The sequence below is a fragment of the Pelophylax lessonae genome, assembly GCF_965119305.1.
Source record: "Pelophylax lessonae genome assembly, chromosome: 3".
NCBI classification, from domain to species: domain Eukaryota; kingdom Metazoa; phylum Chordata; class Amphibia; order Anura; family Ranidae; genus Pelophylax; species Pelophylax lessonae.
In genome coordinates, this window is record NC_138770.1 from 184772926 (window position 1) to 184790785 (window position 17860).

The 17860-nt window shown below is 46.8% G+C and overlaps 2 protein-coding genes across 13 annotated transcripts in view; one reads left to right on the forward strand and one right to left on the reverse strand.

Moving 5' to 3' along the window:
• The window catches only part of TRIP12 (thyroid hormone receptor interactor 12), a 288722-nt gene extending 274952 nt beyond the window's left edge, over positions 1-13770 (reverse strand). For 9 of the 12 annotated variants that reach the window (XM_082249179.1, XM_082249177.1, XM_082249186.1 and 6 more), the window contains exon 1: positions 13248-13769. The gene's annotated coding sequence lies outside the window, so the exon portion shown is untranslated. Of the gene's footprint in view, positions 1-13247 lie in introns of all 12 variants that reach the window. The other 3 variants (XM_082249184.1, XM_082249183.1, XM_082249178.1) reach the window with 2 other exon arrangements.
• A 21-nt stretch (positions 13771-13791) lies between these two features.
• The window catches only part of FBXO36 (F-box protein 36), a 146288-nt gene continuing 142219 nt past the window's right edge, over positions 13792-17860 (forward strand). Inside the window, exon 1 of the mRNA XM_082249188.1 lies at positions 13792-14002. Within this exon, the coding sequence (XP_082105314.1) occupies positions 13907-14002 (96 nt within the window). The 5' untranslated portion in view covers positions 13792-13906. The remainder of the gene's footprint in view (positions 14003-17860) is intronic.

Sequence of the window (17860 nt, forward strand, 5' to 3'; positions counted from 1 at the left end):
AAGACTACACTCTCAGGAGGTGGTCATCCAAGAAGCCCAGTACCGTGATCCCCCATTGGCGCAACAAAGCCAGTACCGGAGCTAACACTTTTGCGAAGACCCGAGGAGCAGAGGCGAGACAAAAGGGTAACGCCACAAACTGATAATGCTCCTCTCCCACAGCAAAGCAGAGAAAGCACCGGTGACCAACACATTGGAATGTGAAGGTAAGCATCCTTAATGTTAATAGAGGCAAGAAAATCCCCCTGGGATTCCACCCCCGTGCAAATGGACTCCATACTGAGCCTCTGCACCCGCACAAAGCAGTTCAGTGCCTTAAGTTCCAGGATTGGACGCACCTAGCCTTCCTTCCTGGGGACTAAACAAGTTTGAGTGAAAACCCTGAAAACGTTCCAAAATCAGAACCGGGACAATCACCATTTGAAGTAACAGCTCTTGCACCGCCCCCAAACAGACCCTTTAAGTGGTCCGGCGATAGGCGAAAGTTGGAAAGAACAAACCTTTCCGGGGGATAAGGCAAAACTGGATCTTGTAGCCAGACCCGATACAGGTGAGGGCGCACCTTCATACTGAAGGAGCTTTGTCTGCAGGTCTGGAGAGGCCCGCTCCTCAGCTTGCCAGACCAGGTTCGTTTGGATCCTCCGGCTCAAGCCCTTGTCAGTCGACCCTGAGGGATGAAAAAAAAAAAAAAAAAACTTCCGCAGACAAGCATTTGAGCCGAAAGGCACGCTGAAGTATGACTGCCAAAACAGAGCCGAGCCACTAGAGGAGCCGCATCACAGATAAACTGCAGTCCCTGGACCAGCTGGTCTGCCAGCTCAGCAAAGGCAGGGGTTGAGCGGTTCTCTTCCCAGGTCATGGCATAAAAGCTTAGCCCACTTAGTCAGAGTTTGCGACACCAGGGCAATGGTGAATTCCAGCCCTATTGCTGAACAAGCCATAGTGTACATATTGCGAGCCACAGCCTCCGCCTTCCTTTCAGACGGATCCTTTAAGGCCGGAATCATGGTTGCCTCGTTTAATCTGGAAACCGGAGGATCCACCACCGGTGAAACACTCCACTTCTTAATAAGGGACTCCTTATGGGGGTATTGCCTAGCAACTCGTTTAGGGACCCCAAGGTTGACATTTTGGTCATCCCCACTCTGGATGGCTTGTGAGTGCCAAAGGGAACCTGCGTCTCCATCTTTAAGGTCTCATGTACAGATCCAATCAGTGCTTCCACCAGCGCCTTTTGGTGCACGGTTGAAGATGTGGAGGAATCGTCCTCAATATCTGATTCCGGGCGCGTGGTCGCAGAACCAACAGGGTGACCCATGTCCACGTCAGCCGAATCAGATTCAGGATCTGATGAGGCAGGGGAAGGTAGGGGGCGCTTTTAACTAGTCCAACGCCTGAACGCCACCTCCACCCGGGACACAAAGGACTCAAGGACCGCCAAACAGTCCATCGATGGATGATTGGGACCCAGGGGACTCCGCAGCCTCGGGGGGGGGGGGGGGAAGATGTGCTCCAAGTACTCAATGAGTCACCAGGGGGACCCCACAAAGTGTAACACACTGCAAAAGGGACAACCCCCACAGCACCACCCAGTCGCCAGACACAAAGCACCAAGTGATCCTCAGCAGACAAGGAGAGGACCCCACCAGACTCACCACCCAGCAGAAACAGGCACCTGCAGCCACCGGGACAATCTGCACTCCATGCACGGCGATCAGGAAATAAAGATTTAGAAGTCAGTACCAGGGGGGATGAGGAGGAGCTCGCATTGCCGCCCACGGTCCTGCACTGTCACGGGCCCGCTATTTTCAATGGCAAACCACCGCCGGACTACACAAACATGGCCGCCGTGCATTGAGCACACAGGCTGCAAGAAAATGGCAGCACAAGGCTTCCAGGGACCCAGGAGGGATCCCTACGCCTTAAGGACAGGCCCAGACAGGATAGGGGGGGCCCTAGCAGGAGCCCCCACCAGGTAAACACCCCCCCCCAATCGCCTGCATATCGCCCTGCCACCACCCCAGGAGGTGAACCAGACCACCCATACAGCCCCAGCATAGGTGGAGGGGGGGGTAGAATGGGGGGGGGTGCCTGACTGGAAGGAGGGGGAACCCGAAGGGGCCTACATCCACCCTAAAACCCTCCAGGGGGAGACAGCTACTCACCATACCAGGAACCAGGCGGGCACCGCTCCAGCCAGAACAACCTCCTGCATCGAAATTCGGGGAGCTTTTGGCCAGGAGGAATGCAGCAACTCAGGCCGAGACCCAGTCGTATGCGACCTCAAGAGGCATTTAACTCACAGGCCAGGCCCGTCCGGTGGGGCTATGTCTCGGCCAACCTAGCATGGAGCCGAGATCTGCGCGCGCTCGCTAGCCAGACTGGGGTGACCACTGGATCTAGATTATCTAGCCCGTTGCCCAGTCCAGCAGTGATTGTAGATCCCAAAGGAAAAATTTGACTAAAAAGAAAAAATTGCCAGGACCACCAGGACCAGAGATCCCAGCAAGGAAATAGGTCCTTACTCCTGACTAGGCAGAAAAAACACGGAGAAGAGGGAGTATACCCCCTGGGATTGCCCATAGGCGTAGTCAAACTTTTTCTGCCTAGTGTCCTCCTGTAGGGGACAGTATAACCAATTGTTAAGATCAGGAACTGCGTCCACCAATGAACGAAAGAGAAAAAAACGTGACATCAGCTGAGCGCTAATGTGTTGCAAGTCTGCTATTTTCCACAACAGGCTGCAACCTACCTGAAGGCAGTGTTACCAGGCTCTGTTTTGTTACATGCCCTTGCGAGGACTGGCATTGATCAAGTGTGCAACAAAACACCAGTCAACACACGTTAGGTTCTAAAGGTCCCTTTCACACGGGATTTCCGATCAGGTCCGCTTGTCAGTTTTTCAGGCGGACCAGATCGGATGCTCCATGCACCCCTATGGAGCAGCGGATGTCAGCAGTGACATGTCCGCTACCCCATGAAATCCAGACAGATAGAAACCCTATTTTCCATCCGTCTGGAGGATCAGATGAAAAACATACAGGCGGTTTGTTTTCATCCGATCTCCCATAGGAGGAGAGCGGGAGATCTGACATGTCTGTCTCAGGACAGAGAGCGGAGACGGACCCGTCATTCGCCTGCTCAGCAGGGATCGCTCCCCCGCTGAGCAAAATGGAGTTCGCCGGGCAGAAAGCTTTTGTGAAAGGACCCTTAACCACTTGCCGACCGCCGCAAGCACATATACTGCAGCGGTCAGCCCCCCGTGGGCAAAGTGACATATGGGTACGTCACTCGCCCGCGAGCCAATAGGGGGCGAGCACGCGCCACCGGAGGCGCGCTCCCGCCTCGTTCACTGCCATCCCAGCGCGAGTGACCGGCGGCTCCGATGTCCGCCAGTAACTCGCAATCTCCCGCTGGAGAGGGAGAAAGGCAGGTGGCTAATGTAAACAAAGCCGCCTGTCATTCTCCCTGGTGTAACTGCAGAGCTCATACGATCCTGCTATGTAGGATCGTATGTCTCTGTGGTTACATCTAAAGCCACGCCCCTTTACAGTTAGAAGCACGCCCCTAGGCACACACTTAACCCCTTCCCTGCCAGTGTCATTTTTACAGCAACAATGCATACGTATAGCACTGATTACTGTAGTAATGTCACTGGTACCCCCAAAAGTGTCAAAAATGTCAGTCAAGGGTCCGATCTGTCCGCCACAAAGTCGCAGTCCCGCAAAAAAAAAAAAAAAAAAAAAAAAAAAAAAAAAAAAAAATCGCAGAGGTAATCAAATACCACAAAAAGAAAGCTGTTTGTGGGAAAAAAAGGAGGTCAATTTCATTTGGGTACAGGGTCGCACGACCGTGCAATTGTCCGTTAAAGTCACGCAGTACTGAATGGCAAAATAGGCCCTGGTCTTTGAGCAGCCAAATCCTCCGGGGCTTAAGTGGTTAACGTAAATAAAACTTCTCAGAAAATGAAGTCCTGCTAGATCACTTCAGACTGGCCCCTTTTGCAGGTATAGCGATCTAAAGCATTAAAAATATGTGCCTATACTGTTTAACTACTTCCAGTCCAGGTCTTTTCTGGCATTTTTTGTTCACGTGTAACAAACCCCCTAGAGATTTTGAAATAGCTTAGAACCCCCAAACATTATATATTTTTTAACTTTTAAAGCAGAGGCCCTAGAATATACATTTTTGTCACACGGTATTTGCGCAGCAGTTTTTTTAAACGCTTTTTTTTTTTTTTTTTGGGGGGGGGGGGGGGGGACTTAGAATTTTAATGCAAAAGGAAAAAATAAAATAAACAACCTTTTTTTTTTTTGTAAAATATATAAGATCAAGTTACGCCGAGTAGATAGATACCAAATATGTCACGCTTTAAGATTGTGCATGCCCGTGCAACAGCGACAATGTAAGTTTTACTATCCATAGGCGACGGATTAAAAAGTCTTTACAGATTTCAACTTTATACGTACAGAGATCTAGTGCTAGAATTGCAAGTAAAAACAGAGGGCTGGGGAAAGGGTGGGAGGGCAAAACTGACAAAACACTATTGTGTAATTTTACTTTGTATAGTAAATGGCGACACACCACCCCTAGCCAAGTGAAAAACACCAGTACTACCTTTTTAGATTTAGCTAGTTTTAAAGGGTTTCTAAAACCACAACAGTAAAATCAGTGTGTATGTGCAGTAAAACGTGATTGCTATTCTCACTGTGGAACCTAAGGGGTTAATCCTGCGTGTTGAGTAAAAAGGCTGTTTGATCCTGTCTCTAACTCATCGCCAAATATTTTATAGGGCCAGGGGACAGGCTCCGCATGCTCAGTTTAGTGCGTACTGCTAGAGGTTTTTTTCTCTTCTTGGGAGGGTGCATATGATCAGCACAGGCCCAAACATCACTGTCCAGAGTCCAGACAGAGGGTCAGGGGTCCTGCATTCTTACAGGACAGTGAGAGCAGATTAAAAACTCCTACAAGCTTTAACCGGACACTGATACAAGTCAGCAGACTGCTATAAACTGCTGATGAGAAAAAGTATTAAGCAGTTTATATTTACTAAAACCATTGCATTTCCATGTTCTGTGTACTGTGGGAGACCAGATCTAGTGAAGGCAGGTTCCTGGGTTTAGTAACACTTTAAATACTATTAGCCTCTTTAACCACTTCCCAACCTGGCCAGAGCCGCTTATACTGGGAGAGCGTACATCGACGTCCTCCCAGAATCGCACTTCCGCTGGGGCACGCACGTGAAGTGTCCGTGCTTGGACCCAGCTCATCACAGATCGTGGTAAAGGGCAAATGACAGCGGCCCTTTACCACATGAACGCTCCGTCCAACGACAGAGCGATCAGTTGTCAACAAACCAGCGCATGTCCAGTTCAGTTCTCCCCTCGCATGTTGTACACAGTGATCGGTACAGCGTGTGGTGTGAGGAGGGGAGGGAGGGCAGCACCACTCACCTCTGCCTGACCCATGCCTCAATCATGCCACTCCGTGACTCATCCATGCCACGTCAGTGTCCACCCGTCCCTCATCCATGCCACATCAGTGCTCATTCGTGCCTCACAAAAGTGTAAAGGGTAATGAGGGAATTCGATTTGTAATTTTATGTCCCTAGAGCACCTGATGGTGCTTCCTGAATGTTGGGCCTCTGTATGTGGCCAAGCTGTATAAAAGTCTCATACAAGTGGTATCGCCATACTCAGGAGTAGCAGAATTTATTTTGGGGTGTAATTGTAGTTATCTACATGCTAGGTGTTATAATGAAATCTATATTAATAAAAGCCAAGTGTCCCTGCGTCCAGAGATTCCAGTCCCTGCGCATGTGCCACAGGACAGCCGTTGGGACTGGGGGCGGGCACTGACCTGTGTAGGCTAGGGGGAGCTCATCGGTGTCGGAGGCCGGGTGTTGGGGGTCACCCCCGATAATGGTGCGGTGCGAGGGCCGTTGTACTGCCGATAGTTTCAGTAGCCACAGTTCGCAATTCGTAGCCACAGTTCGCAATTCGTATGTGCTGGGGAAGCGGAGTTCCGATCAGTTGCCTTAGATTTTAAAAATGGTGCCACCCGGCACCAACATGTCACTGTACATGTGTCACTGCTCGGTAAAAGTCGTACACGTTCGGCTATTTCCGGGAATAGCCGAACGTTTGAGCTTTCCCGAGCGGCGGCGCAAACGCTATGACGTGTTGGCGCCGGGTGGCGCCATTTTTTAAAATCTAAGGCCACTGATCGGAACTCCACCTCCCCAGCACATACGAATTCCGAACGGTGGCTACTGAAACTGTCAGCAGTACAACGGCCCTCACACCGCACCATTATCGGGGGTGACACCCAACACCCGGCCTCCGACACCGAGGAGCTCCCCCATCCTCCCCAGCACATATCAGGAACAGGTAAGTGAGACTCCTCCACTGCCACACTGCCTGCCATTATGTGGGGCTGCAGGCATACAAGAGATGCAGCACTGCAGGCATGGTACTCCTGCACCATGCGCGCAAGCCCCGCATTTCCCTGCACCATGCGCGCAGCGCCGCATTCCCCTGCACCATGCGCGCAGCCATTGCAAACTTATATTCTGAGGTTTTAATTACATTATTTTAATATAGTCAATCGTGAAATAAAGTGGGCTGGTCTAAGGCATGAAACTCCAGGGCTGAAAATGAGTCGCACGCCGGCCCTGCCGGAGAGTCTACACTCACCCGCATGCTGGAGCCGGGCAGGAGCACCCCGTCATGGGTCAGGAGAAGAGGCAGGCGCGGGGGGATCTGGATAGAGACGCTAGAGGAACTTCCCTGAAGAGCACCATTATCGGGGTAACCCCCAACACCCGGCCTCCGACACCGAGGAGCTCCCCATCCTACACAGGTCAGTGTGACTTTTTTCTGGGGCCCCTAACATGGTGCCCGCCCCCAGTCCCAACGGCTGTCCGTGGGGCACATGCGCAGTAGCGCTATCCAACAGACACAGGGACGGATGCAGAGACACTTGCATATTATTAATATAGAATAGATATCCTACATATACCCCAGTCGGGCGGCCGGCCAAAACTCTCGAAGCGGTGGGTGTGCGCGGGCACGCAGCGGGTACGCGCTCGCACGCGAGAGCCGCTCGGTCAGCTCTGCGTGTGTCTCCGTTGCTAGGGCAACAGGGACGCTATGGGCAGAGCTGGCTATGTCATGCGGCTCTCGCGTTGTTAGAAAAAAAGAGATAAGCGAGAGCCGCTCAGTCAGCCATATGTTCTAGCACCCGTCAATTTAACGGGCTTAATGTCTAGTATCTTATAAAATGGACAATTTGTTTTTTTTTTTTTTTTTCACAAAGTGTTTATTTTCTTTCCACATTTTCCAAAAACTAGTAGAAAAAATTACGTTTAATTCATAATGCCTCCTAGTTTATGTGTTGGGGTGTTTGCTTTCCAAAATAGGGTCGTTTTGTGGGCATTTCCATTATCCTTGGGTTCCAGGGCCTTCAAAATTGTGTGATAGGTTGGTCAGGAAATTATATGTCTAATTTATGCTCTTAGAACGTCTGGAGGTGCTCCTTGGATGTTGGGCCTCTGTATGTGGCCATACTCAGGAGTAGCAGAATGTATTTTGGGTTGTAGTTGCAAGTATGCCTATACAGTGTGAGAAACTATCTTGTGAAAAACATATACATAAAAAATTCATTTTACAAAGAATTGTAGGAAAGAATTACAACTTCAAAAAACTCACCATGCCTGTTACTAAATACCTTGCAATGTCTACTTTCCAAAAAATGAGTCATTTGGGGGTTTTTTTGTACTTTTCCTGGCTTGTTAGCATCTCAAGAAAAGAGGAATAGAAATAGGCGGCAGTATATCAGCTGTGATCAATTTTCAATGATTGGCATCATAGCTTGTAGACTCTATAACCTTCACAAAGACCAAATATATATTTGGGTTATTTTTACAAAAGATATGTAGCAATATAACTTATGACCAAAATTTATGAAGAAAAATTACTAAAAATTTGCAGTTTTAAAACCGAAAAAGAAAAATCCATTTTTTTTTTTTTTTTACAAAATTTTCGGTCTTTTCAAAGAGCCCAAAAAAAAAAAAAAAGGGATTAAATACCACCAAAAAAAAAAAAAAGCTCTGTGTGAAAAAGGACAAACGTTTTGTATGGGTACAGTGTTGCATTGTCATTCAAAATGTGGGAGCACTGAAAGCTGAAAATTGGTCTTGTTAGGAAGGGGTATAAGTGCCCAGTGGTTAAAGCTTAATCTGCTTATATTTTGACAACCCCCACTCCTTATCAACATGCTAATGATTTAAAAACTGTGCATATCACTGGGTCTCTGTGCTTCCCTATTCAATGCAGGCAGATTATGGCTGGTGGGAGGAGACAACAGGGAGTACAATGCATAGCTTCCTGAAAACATCACTACTTTTCCCAAGAGCCCTGATGCAAACAGTTGCCTGGCTCTTGGGAGGAGTTATGTAAATTATCAGAAAACCTTCATGGGTGGGTGTCAGTCTGGAGGAGTTGTAGTTTCTAGGCAGAGAAGTCTAAGAAATGAACGTGTGATATTACGCCTCCACTATTTAAAAAAAAAAAATAGTAATAGATTTCAATAAAGGAAAGGGGTGGCCAGGGGAAAGTCAGGCTGGGGAGAAAGGATTAGATAATAATGGAAGTCCCCCAGCCAGGAAATCAAGAAGGTTCTGGCTTTCTGCAAAATTTACCGCACACTGTAAGATGCTGAGTGTGCAGTAAAATCAGAATAAGGACCGATTCAAAGCACAACTGTGTTGATTGTGCAGTTGCTGGTGTGCGGTGAGAACAAAGTGCTCAATCCTCAATCCCAGCGCATCTCACTGTATTTTTGTTGCGGCATTATGGAATTGTAACAAATGACATTATAGTTCTTTTCACCCTAGCAGTGTTGGGATGAGGTGGTTTGCACCACAACCAACTGTGCTGCATGCAGTACCTTTAGTGCCGGTTTACGTTGGTAAGATGCGGGAACCCTGCGAATCCACATCACACTCGACTCGCAGGCAGTTCAGACTGCCATATGCGAATGGCTGGGGGTGTCAATACAAAGTTAATGACACCCCCATATTAGTTTGCATATTGCTGTGCGAACTGTCAGTTAGGACAGGAATCTGATTGCATAGGTGTGAACACCCCTGCATTTCGATTCTGGTACAGACCAAAAAAAAAAAAAAGGCCCTGCGCAACTTTGGTCCGAATGCAATGCAAATTCAGCCATACAATCTGTATAGCTGAATTTGCATCACACAGACATCGCATGAGATTTTCAGAGCAGTGTGGGGCGAATCACATGCGATATCCGACATCGCTATAGTGTGAGCCAATCCAGTGCAATTGCATAGAACCCCAATGCAGCGGTGTAAACTGGCACCCCAATGCAGCGGTGTAAACTGGCACTGTAGGAAGCGAGGCAAATGGCCTTGTCTTGTCATTGGGACATGCAGTGAGTAACGCTGGCCAACGCATCTAAATGCTAATTGTGTGAATGGGCCCTGTAGGTAAGGCTAGAGTCATCCTTTAAAATGTCATCCTATTAATCTGGTTCCAGCTACCTGCTGACATTCCTGGCTAAAGCTGCCAAGGGAGTATCAGAACATGGCATGCAGTCACGTCTCACCAGCTACACTTTATATGGGACACTGCAGGCCTACCTCTGACAGGGATTGCCGAGAACACGCAGCCAGGTCAGATCGCAACATTGCAGTAAAATAATCTCCCCATCACTATCAAATCTCAACAGACATTACAACATTCTGCAGCTGACCTCTAATATCCACCACCATCAGCCCAAGAAAACAGACAGACAAAGCAACGTTAGAGCACTCCAAACACACTGCACTGTGTCTACGCTGAATCAACACACTCACATCAGGGCCATCAAAAGGCATAACACTAACCCCATGACATGCCAAAGAGACGTCCCCTTCCCTAAACCTCCCCCATACTGAAAGTGACACGGAAGAGAGTGTGAAGGGGGATCTAATCAGGTAGAGCACCTAGAACGTCACTAGGCCAAATCCTTCACCAAGAACAATAACAGGAAGCTGAATCTGACAAAGAGCCCCTGATGGGGGTACACAACCCTGAGATTGGGGGATCACAATCCCCACATGAGGAAAAAAAAAAAAACACACAAAGGGAATATTTGATCTAGCTCACGTCAGTGCAACAGAGAACGTCTGCATAATCTCATTAATTCCACATACTGTTTACAGAAAGCCTTCAAAAGCCAAAAACACTCAGATCCTATGTGGACGGGATCTTTGTCTTCTCATGTGACCAATCAGAAAACATGACCCTCTTGTATTGAATTGTAACCAAACCAATGGCGCAATTATTAATAAATCCTGTATAATACTAACTATACTAACCCCTGTGGATCAGAGTATGAACACAAAAGACTACTACATGTCAAATGAGATCAGATCCAATGAAAAAAGACAATGTCCCCTCTTGTACTACTCAGGATCAATCACTTCGGATAATCACGTATACGTGTGGAGTATACAACCAGTTATCAAAAGGTTACAGATTTTTATTTTTGGTTGACCTAGATGGACTTGTGATTTCTTGTATTTTAATCTACGCACAAACATTATTAAAATTAGAGTAGGCCATGCTAAACATAAATGTCACCTTTCGCATTACTTCCCCCTTCCTGATTAGAGTGTAAGCTCTTATAGGCAGCCCCCTAAACCAATTGTACTGAACTGTACTATCTGCCTTTAGGCCAGTCACAGCTGTGCATTCTGGGAATGTGCACCACATATGTTCCTGCATGCTTTCTTAGAATAAGTGAAAAAAGTGCGCCGTGCTTACCGTGTCATTAATTCTTAATGAGACCCCAAATGCAGCCAGCAGTCAAGCATCTTTGCGCGCTAAAAACACACAAAGCTCTATACCAGAAAAGGTTCTGGAGCTTCTTCAGAGCAATTTTCAAGTGAATGGACAGCCCAATGCGTGGCAACGTGTACAAAAAAAAAAAAAACCCGCACATTGGGTGTGAATGGGGCCTTCTACTATAAAGTGCTGTATAAATCCTGTATAATAGCCCCAAAGGGTCAGTGTGTGTAAGCAGATTGATGTCAATTATGTTGTAAAGCACTGCGCACCACTGCTGACGCTATACAAATCCAGCACATTAATAACGGCGCTGTATAAAGCCAGTATAATAATATTAGTCCAAATATATGATATGGTATAGAACACAAAAGACTGCACGTCATCTACAATCAGATCCAATGAAAAGACTACTGGGGGCCTTGTAAGGAAAAGAAAAAAAGAACTATGTCCCTTCCACTCATCAGGATTGACCAATATTCAATGTAAACTATTTACTCCTGATCAATCAGGATAACTGAAGAATAATGCTAGCCCCACACAATACAATCTGATTATACCATCTCCTTTAGATTTACCAAAACTGTGATATGGAAGAAAAACCAAACAATCTAACCAAAGGGAATGAGATTAGGCAGACCCTTGTACTTTGTAACTGATGGCAGATCTTTATGAGATTGTAAAACCAGATTGCACAGTGGCAGTGTATGGTGAGCCAGAGGGCTCATTCACACAAACGCATCATTCCTACATGAAAAGGTTCTTGCTAGCAGAAATAGAGGATCCTGCGTGAAATAGTCACCTAATTACTTGCAGAAAATCTGCCGCTGCGTCTTTTTGTTTGTGTGTGGCTGAACTTAGACACAGTTGTGTGTATGGGCTCACTGATTACTATAGTGCTGCGTTTGGATACGTACAAAAAAGGTATCCGCTTTACACATCTTAACGCTGCTCTTTTTTTCTTGCCCGTGTGAATGAGCGCTAAACTATCCAATGGGAAAAGAGGACCGGTTATGGTTTTGTTTCTCCTATTGGTTGACTTGTGTCTTCTTTAACCTATGTAAAGAGATTAGGAGTACGCCAGGCCACTTGTGAAGGTTACCTTTTTGTATCACTTCTTCCCTGTTAGATTGTAAGCTCTAAGGACCAGACACACCCCTAAACCTCTTGTACTGTGCAGCTGTCCTGTCTGCCTTTATTTGGTGCACACAACTGGCACTATATTAATAATGAAGAATAATAAACATCTGCCACTATTTTAATCCCTTGTATCACTTCCATGTTAGATTGTAAGCTCTAAGGACCAGAGACACCCCTAAACCTCTTGTACTGTGCAGCTGTCCTGTCTGTCTTTATTTGGTGCACACAGCTGGCACTATAATAATGAAGAATAATAACAAACATCTGCCACTATTTTAATCCCTTGTATCACTTCCCTGTTAGATTGTAAGCTCTTATGACCAGAGACCCCTCAACCTCCTCTTGTACTATAACTATCCGCCTCTATTTTATGCATGCAGCTGACATTTTAATACTGAAGAAAAATAATAATCCTTTATATCTTCCCCATTAGATTGTAAGCTCTTACAACCAGACCCCCCTCTAAACATCTTGTACTGTAGCTGTCCTGCCTTTATTTTACACACACAACTGGCACTATATTAATACTGAAGAATAATAATATCTGACACTATTTTAATCCCTTGTATCACTTCCCTGTTAGATTGTAAGCTCTTATGACCAGAGACCCCTCTAAACCTCTTGTACTATAACTGTCCACCTCTATTTTACGCATACAGCTGACAATTTAATACTGAACAATAATCAGCTGCCATTCTAATAATCCTTTATTTCTTCCCCATTAGATTGTAAGCTCTTACAACCAGAGACCCTCTAAACCTCTTGTACTGTAGCTGTCCTGCCTTTATTTTATGCATACAGCTGGCACTACATTAATACTGAATAATAATAATAAACAGCTACCACCATATTAATCATAGGAATAGGGTGGGGGGGGGGGCAGTGTGCTAGTAAATAAAAGCCCCCCCCGAGGCTTGTGGTTGTATCCTATGACATAGTGATGAGGGGCTCAGGATGTGTGTCTCCATTTTATGTGGGGAATAGCGCCCAATGAGGCCTGTATGTAGTAATACTCCTAGCAGGGCCCAACCATGACCTCCTGCGTTAACCCAGAGCGGAGTGCAGGCCCCAGCCCGGCCATAGGGGGGAGCTGTGAGGCAGCAGTGAGTCAGTCAACCCCCCTCCCCCGGGTACCCATTGTATAAGGTCCATACAATGCCATATAGTGGCCTTCCTGGCACAGACGTTATAACTGCTATGACACCGGGCCTGCGTATGAGCGCAGGCCGCCGTTGTGAGGCCCTCCCCGGGTACCTCTGTCTCCGCCGCACTCCCCCCGGTCTCTCCGCTTCCTCTCCGGTTTCCTTCTCACCGATCAGCTGAGGACGCGCGGCCTAGATCCCTCCGCGCACTACTTTACCGCTCCGGATCCTTCCGCTGCAGGGCTTACTTTATATCCCCCATAGCCGCGGCCTAGCCGGGATCCCTCCGCGGACTATTTTACGGGAAAAAAGGGGGAAACGCAGATTCACCAGGACGTCTCAGGCGGCTGTGGCCTCTACGTGGAACGGGTCATAGGGCCTCTCACACTCTCTGGATGACGTGCTCAGCAAATGTGGCGTCCGTTGGCCGAGGCCAGATGCCTTTTTATGTAACGCCTCTTTTACTGCCGTCGGTTTCTCTAAGCACAGATTGTCGGGAAGAGTTGCAGGTCCCCACAGGACCCCTCGGCAGGCCGAGCTCGGTTTATTTCCGCCAGGGTTACCGTGTCTCCCCCGGACGGTTATTACACGCTGTGCCGCTCTGTGAGCTCCCAGGACGAACTATTAGGCGTCCAGTGCTTATTGTTCGGGGATGTATGTGAGGCGGAGGGATCTGTGACGACTAGGCTCCGCCTCCCACAGCGCGCACGGATCCCTCAGGGAAGGGGTAATTCGCCTTGGTTGCCCTAGCAACCGCTTGAGCGTCTCAAGATGGCGGCGCTGTTGCCGGAGATCCTGTTCCAGTGTGACGGACAAGCTCCGGCTCCGAGCAAGGACTTCTATCAGCTGCAGGTCACTCGCAGCGAGGTGGGTGCTGGGCGCTCCGGAGTCGGGTTGTGTCTCAGGAAGAGCGGGCGGGTTGTCGCAAGTAATTGGAATGTGTGTCTGATAGAAGCGCTGCGTATGACAGAGCGAGGGCGGAGCTTAAGCATCAGTGTTCAGAATGGGAAAGAAGATATTACTGGCAGTGTATGGAATGGGGGCGGGGCTACTGATATCAGTGTGCGGAATAGGGTTTGGAGCTAAGGGTCTTAGCGTGAGGAAATATGGGGGCGGAGCTAATCATGGCAGGGTACATCACGGAGGCGGAGCTAAGAGTGCAGCGTCGAAGAAGCTAAGGGTGAAGGCGGAGCTGAGTGTGGGCGGAAGTGCACTTATTGGGGGCAGAGCTACCTATGAACCACCAGTGCAGAGGTAGATCTGTCCTTTGTTAACCAGTTCAGCTCCAGAGCAATTTTATTTTTATTTATTTTTGCATACATGTAAAAAAAATCTTAATTTTTGGGACAATAAAATTACTTAAACCTTCTAAAACATGATATATATTCTGAAAGCAGAGGCCCTGAGGAATAAAAAGGTGATAGTTGCAAATTTGTTTCACATGATATTTGCGCAACTGTTTATTAAAACGCAAATTGTCAGAGAAAAAATATAATAAAATGGATTTTAATGCAAAACCACATCATATGATACCAATTTTTGGATGCAGTTGCATCAAGTAAATAGATGCCAAATATTTCAGGCCTTAAAATTGCGTGGGCCTGCAATATCGCCAAAAACTATGGTGCTTTAAAAGCCTTTACTGCTCATCAATTTAACCACTTGACGACTGCCCACCGCCGCTACTGGGCAAACCGAGGTAATACTACATCGCTCAGTCAGGAGACTCTAGGGGGCGCTCTCCCGCCCCCGCTCGTCAGCCGGGGAGCCAGTGCATGTGACAGGCCGGCCTCTCACAATCTCCCCCTTGCTGACAGAGAAGGAGGGACAGCTGATGTAAACACAGCCGTCTGTCATTCTCCCTGAAGTGATCACAGAAGCTTTGTGATCCTGCTATATAGGATCACATGTCTCTGTGATGATCTCACAAGCCCAACCCCCCAACAGTTAGAATCACTCCCCTAGGCTTACATTTAACCCCTTGATCACTAATAGTATTAACGTCTTCCCTGCCAATGGCATTATTAGAGTAACGGTGAATATTTTTAGCACTGATTACTGTAGTAATGTCACTTGTACCCCCAAAAGTGTCTAAAATGTCAGTTAGGGGTCCGATCTGTCTTCCGAAATGTCGCAGTCCCACAAAAAATTGCAGATCGCCGCCATTACTAGTAAAAAAAAAAAAATAACAATAAAAATGACCTAAATCTTTCCCGTAGTTAGTAGATGCAATAACTTTTGCGCAAACCATTCAAAATACGCTTATTGCGATTCTTTTTACCATAAATATGTAGCAGTAAACAAATTGGCCTAAAATGTTAAAAATTTAAATTTTTACATTTTTGGGGGGGGAATTTTTATATAGCAGAATGTGAAAAATATTTTTTTTTTTTTTTTTTTTTCAAAATTGTCACTCTTTCTTTTTTTGTTTATAGCGCAAAAAATAAAAAATCGCACAGATAATCAAATACCACCAAAAGAAAGATCTGTTTGTGAGGAAAAAAAGGACGTCATTTTTTTTTAGGTACAGCGTCGCATGACTGCGCAATTGTCCATTAAAGTAATGCAGTGCTGAATCGCAAAATAGGGCCTGGTCATTAAGCAGCAAAATCCTCCGAGGCTAAAGTGGTTAAAATCAACTAGGAGCTCTTGTGCTAGAATTATTGTTCTCACTCTGACGTTTGTGGCGATATGTCACATGTGTGGCTCAACCGCGGTTTACATACTGGTGCGCACCCAGGGCTTGTGTTTGCGCAGTTGTGCGGGGCAACAGGGGTTTCGGCAATTTTTTTTTTTTTTTCTAATTTTAATATATTTTATTCTTCAATTTGTTTTTCAAACTTTTTTATTTTATTTTTTTTATTTATTTTTACTTGATTGCAGGTGACAGGTACTCTTTATGGAGACATTAGGGGTCTAAAAGACCCCAATGTCTCCCCTGGCCTTCACACCATCTAACTAAGCACAGTTCGGCTTGGTTAGATGTGTCCCCTGGCTGTACTGGCCAGGAAAGGGTGCATATGACATCACGTCCGGGTTCATTGTTTGCATGTGCGTTCGAGGCATGGATTTGCCTCCGTCTCACAGCAATCTTTCTTCCCCCGCCGGCGGTTATGTTCCCAGGCACCGGTAAGCTCGGGAACAATGGGAGGAGGGGGGGCCGCCGGCAGGAGGGGGGATGGTACCGCGCTGCCGGCTGTTCAGCAGTTTATTGAGCTGTCGCATCACTTTCACTTTGAAGCTGGTTGCCAGGTGAACAAAACACACACAAGCTGTTGGCTGCTACCCTGTACAATTGTTATTTCCCAAGTCATGTTGCAGGGCAGCATTGAAGAGATAGGCTCCTCCCACCTGCAAGCAGGAAACACATTTGTCCACCATTATAAAAGGTTCACTCATACCTGCATGCCTCAGTTCTTGGTGTTCCATCCAGGCCAACAGGAGCTGCACCAGCTTTAGGCCTCAAACACATAGGGTGTTTTTACAGCTGATTTTAGGCACGTTAGGTGTTTTTTTTTGCAGCTTAAAAACACCCCTCCATGTTATTTTATGGCCTCATGCACACAAAGGCTTTTAGGAGCTGTAAGTAGCATGGACATTTTCAAGCTGTAAGAAAAAACCCAGGGCCAGCACGTTCTGGAGCAGCAGCGTTAGGCTGTAAAAACGCCTGACGCTGCTTAACGCCGCATACAGCATTCAGCCAGGTCAGACGTTTTTAAGCTGTAGAAGTTGGATTTAAGGTTGGAAAATAGAAGAGGGCAGAGAAAGGCTGCTAACTATGGCTAAAACGTGCTTTATCGGCAATACAAAATGCTTCTAAACACATGTTTTTGCTGGCATCAGAACTGGATTTGCAGATCTTTTTTTTCAAATGCCCTGTGGGCATGAGACTGCCTCCACAGGACGCCAGGGTTCCCAGCACTATCAGGGCAGGGGCAGCAAGACCAAGGCTAGGGATCAATCACCCTGGCAAGACGCCCGAGGTTTCACTTCCACAGGGGGGGGGGGGAGCAGAAACCGTCCCCCCAATCTGTCCAATCAATTAAGGTCGATCGAAACCATCACTCTTTTTCTCATTACTCGGCCATGCCATTTTTGTATCTCGATAGATCGGATTCAAACATTTTGTCATATTGAACATCGATTGTTCAGGTTTACCACACCCTGTAGGCTACCATCTGAGAGGAATTCCCCTCACTTGTTTCACCAAGAGTGAAAGTGAAAGAAAATTCCAAATTTTGGGTAGTCATCAGAACATAAACAGAGGGGAAATCTTCCAAGGAGGACGCTGTTTCTGGTGACTACCAGGGATTTTCCTCACCTTGGAGGGATTTTCTGTCAATTATAAAAACAGTTTCATATTAGGCCCCTTTCACACTTGTGCAACTTGGGACTGCAATGTCGCACCCCATGATTTCCAATGAGTACCATTCATATCTGTGTGACTTCGAAGTAGTCTCTGCACTACTTTGGTCCGACTTTGATGTGACTTGAGGTCCATAGACCTCAAGATAACACAGGCATTGCTTCAGGTCACACAACTTTCACGTTGTACAGGTGTGAAAGGGGCCTTTAAAGTAATTTAAAGCAAAACATGTGTATGTGTGTATATATATATATATATATATATATATATATATATATACACACACACTATATTGTCAAAAGTATTGGGAAACCTGCCTTTACACGCACTTGAACTTTAATGGCATCCCAGTCTTAGTC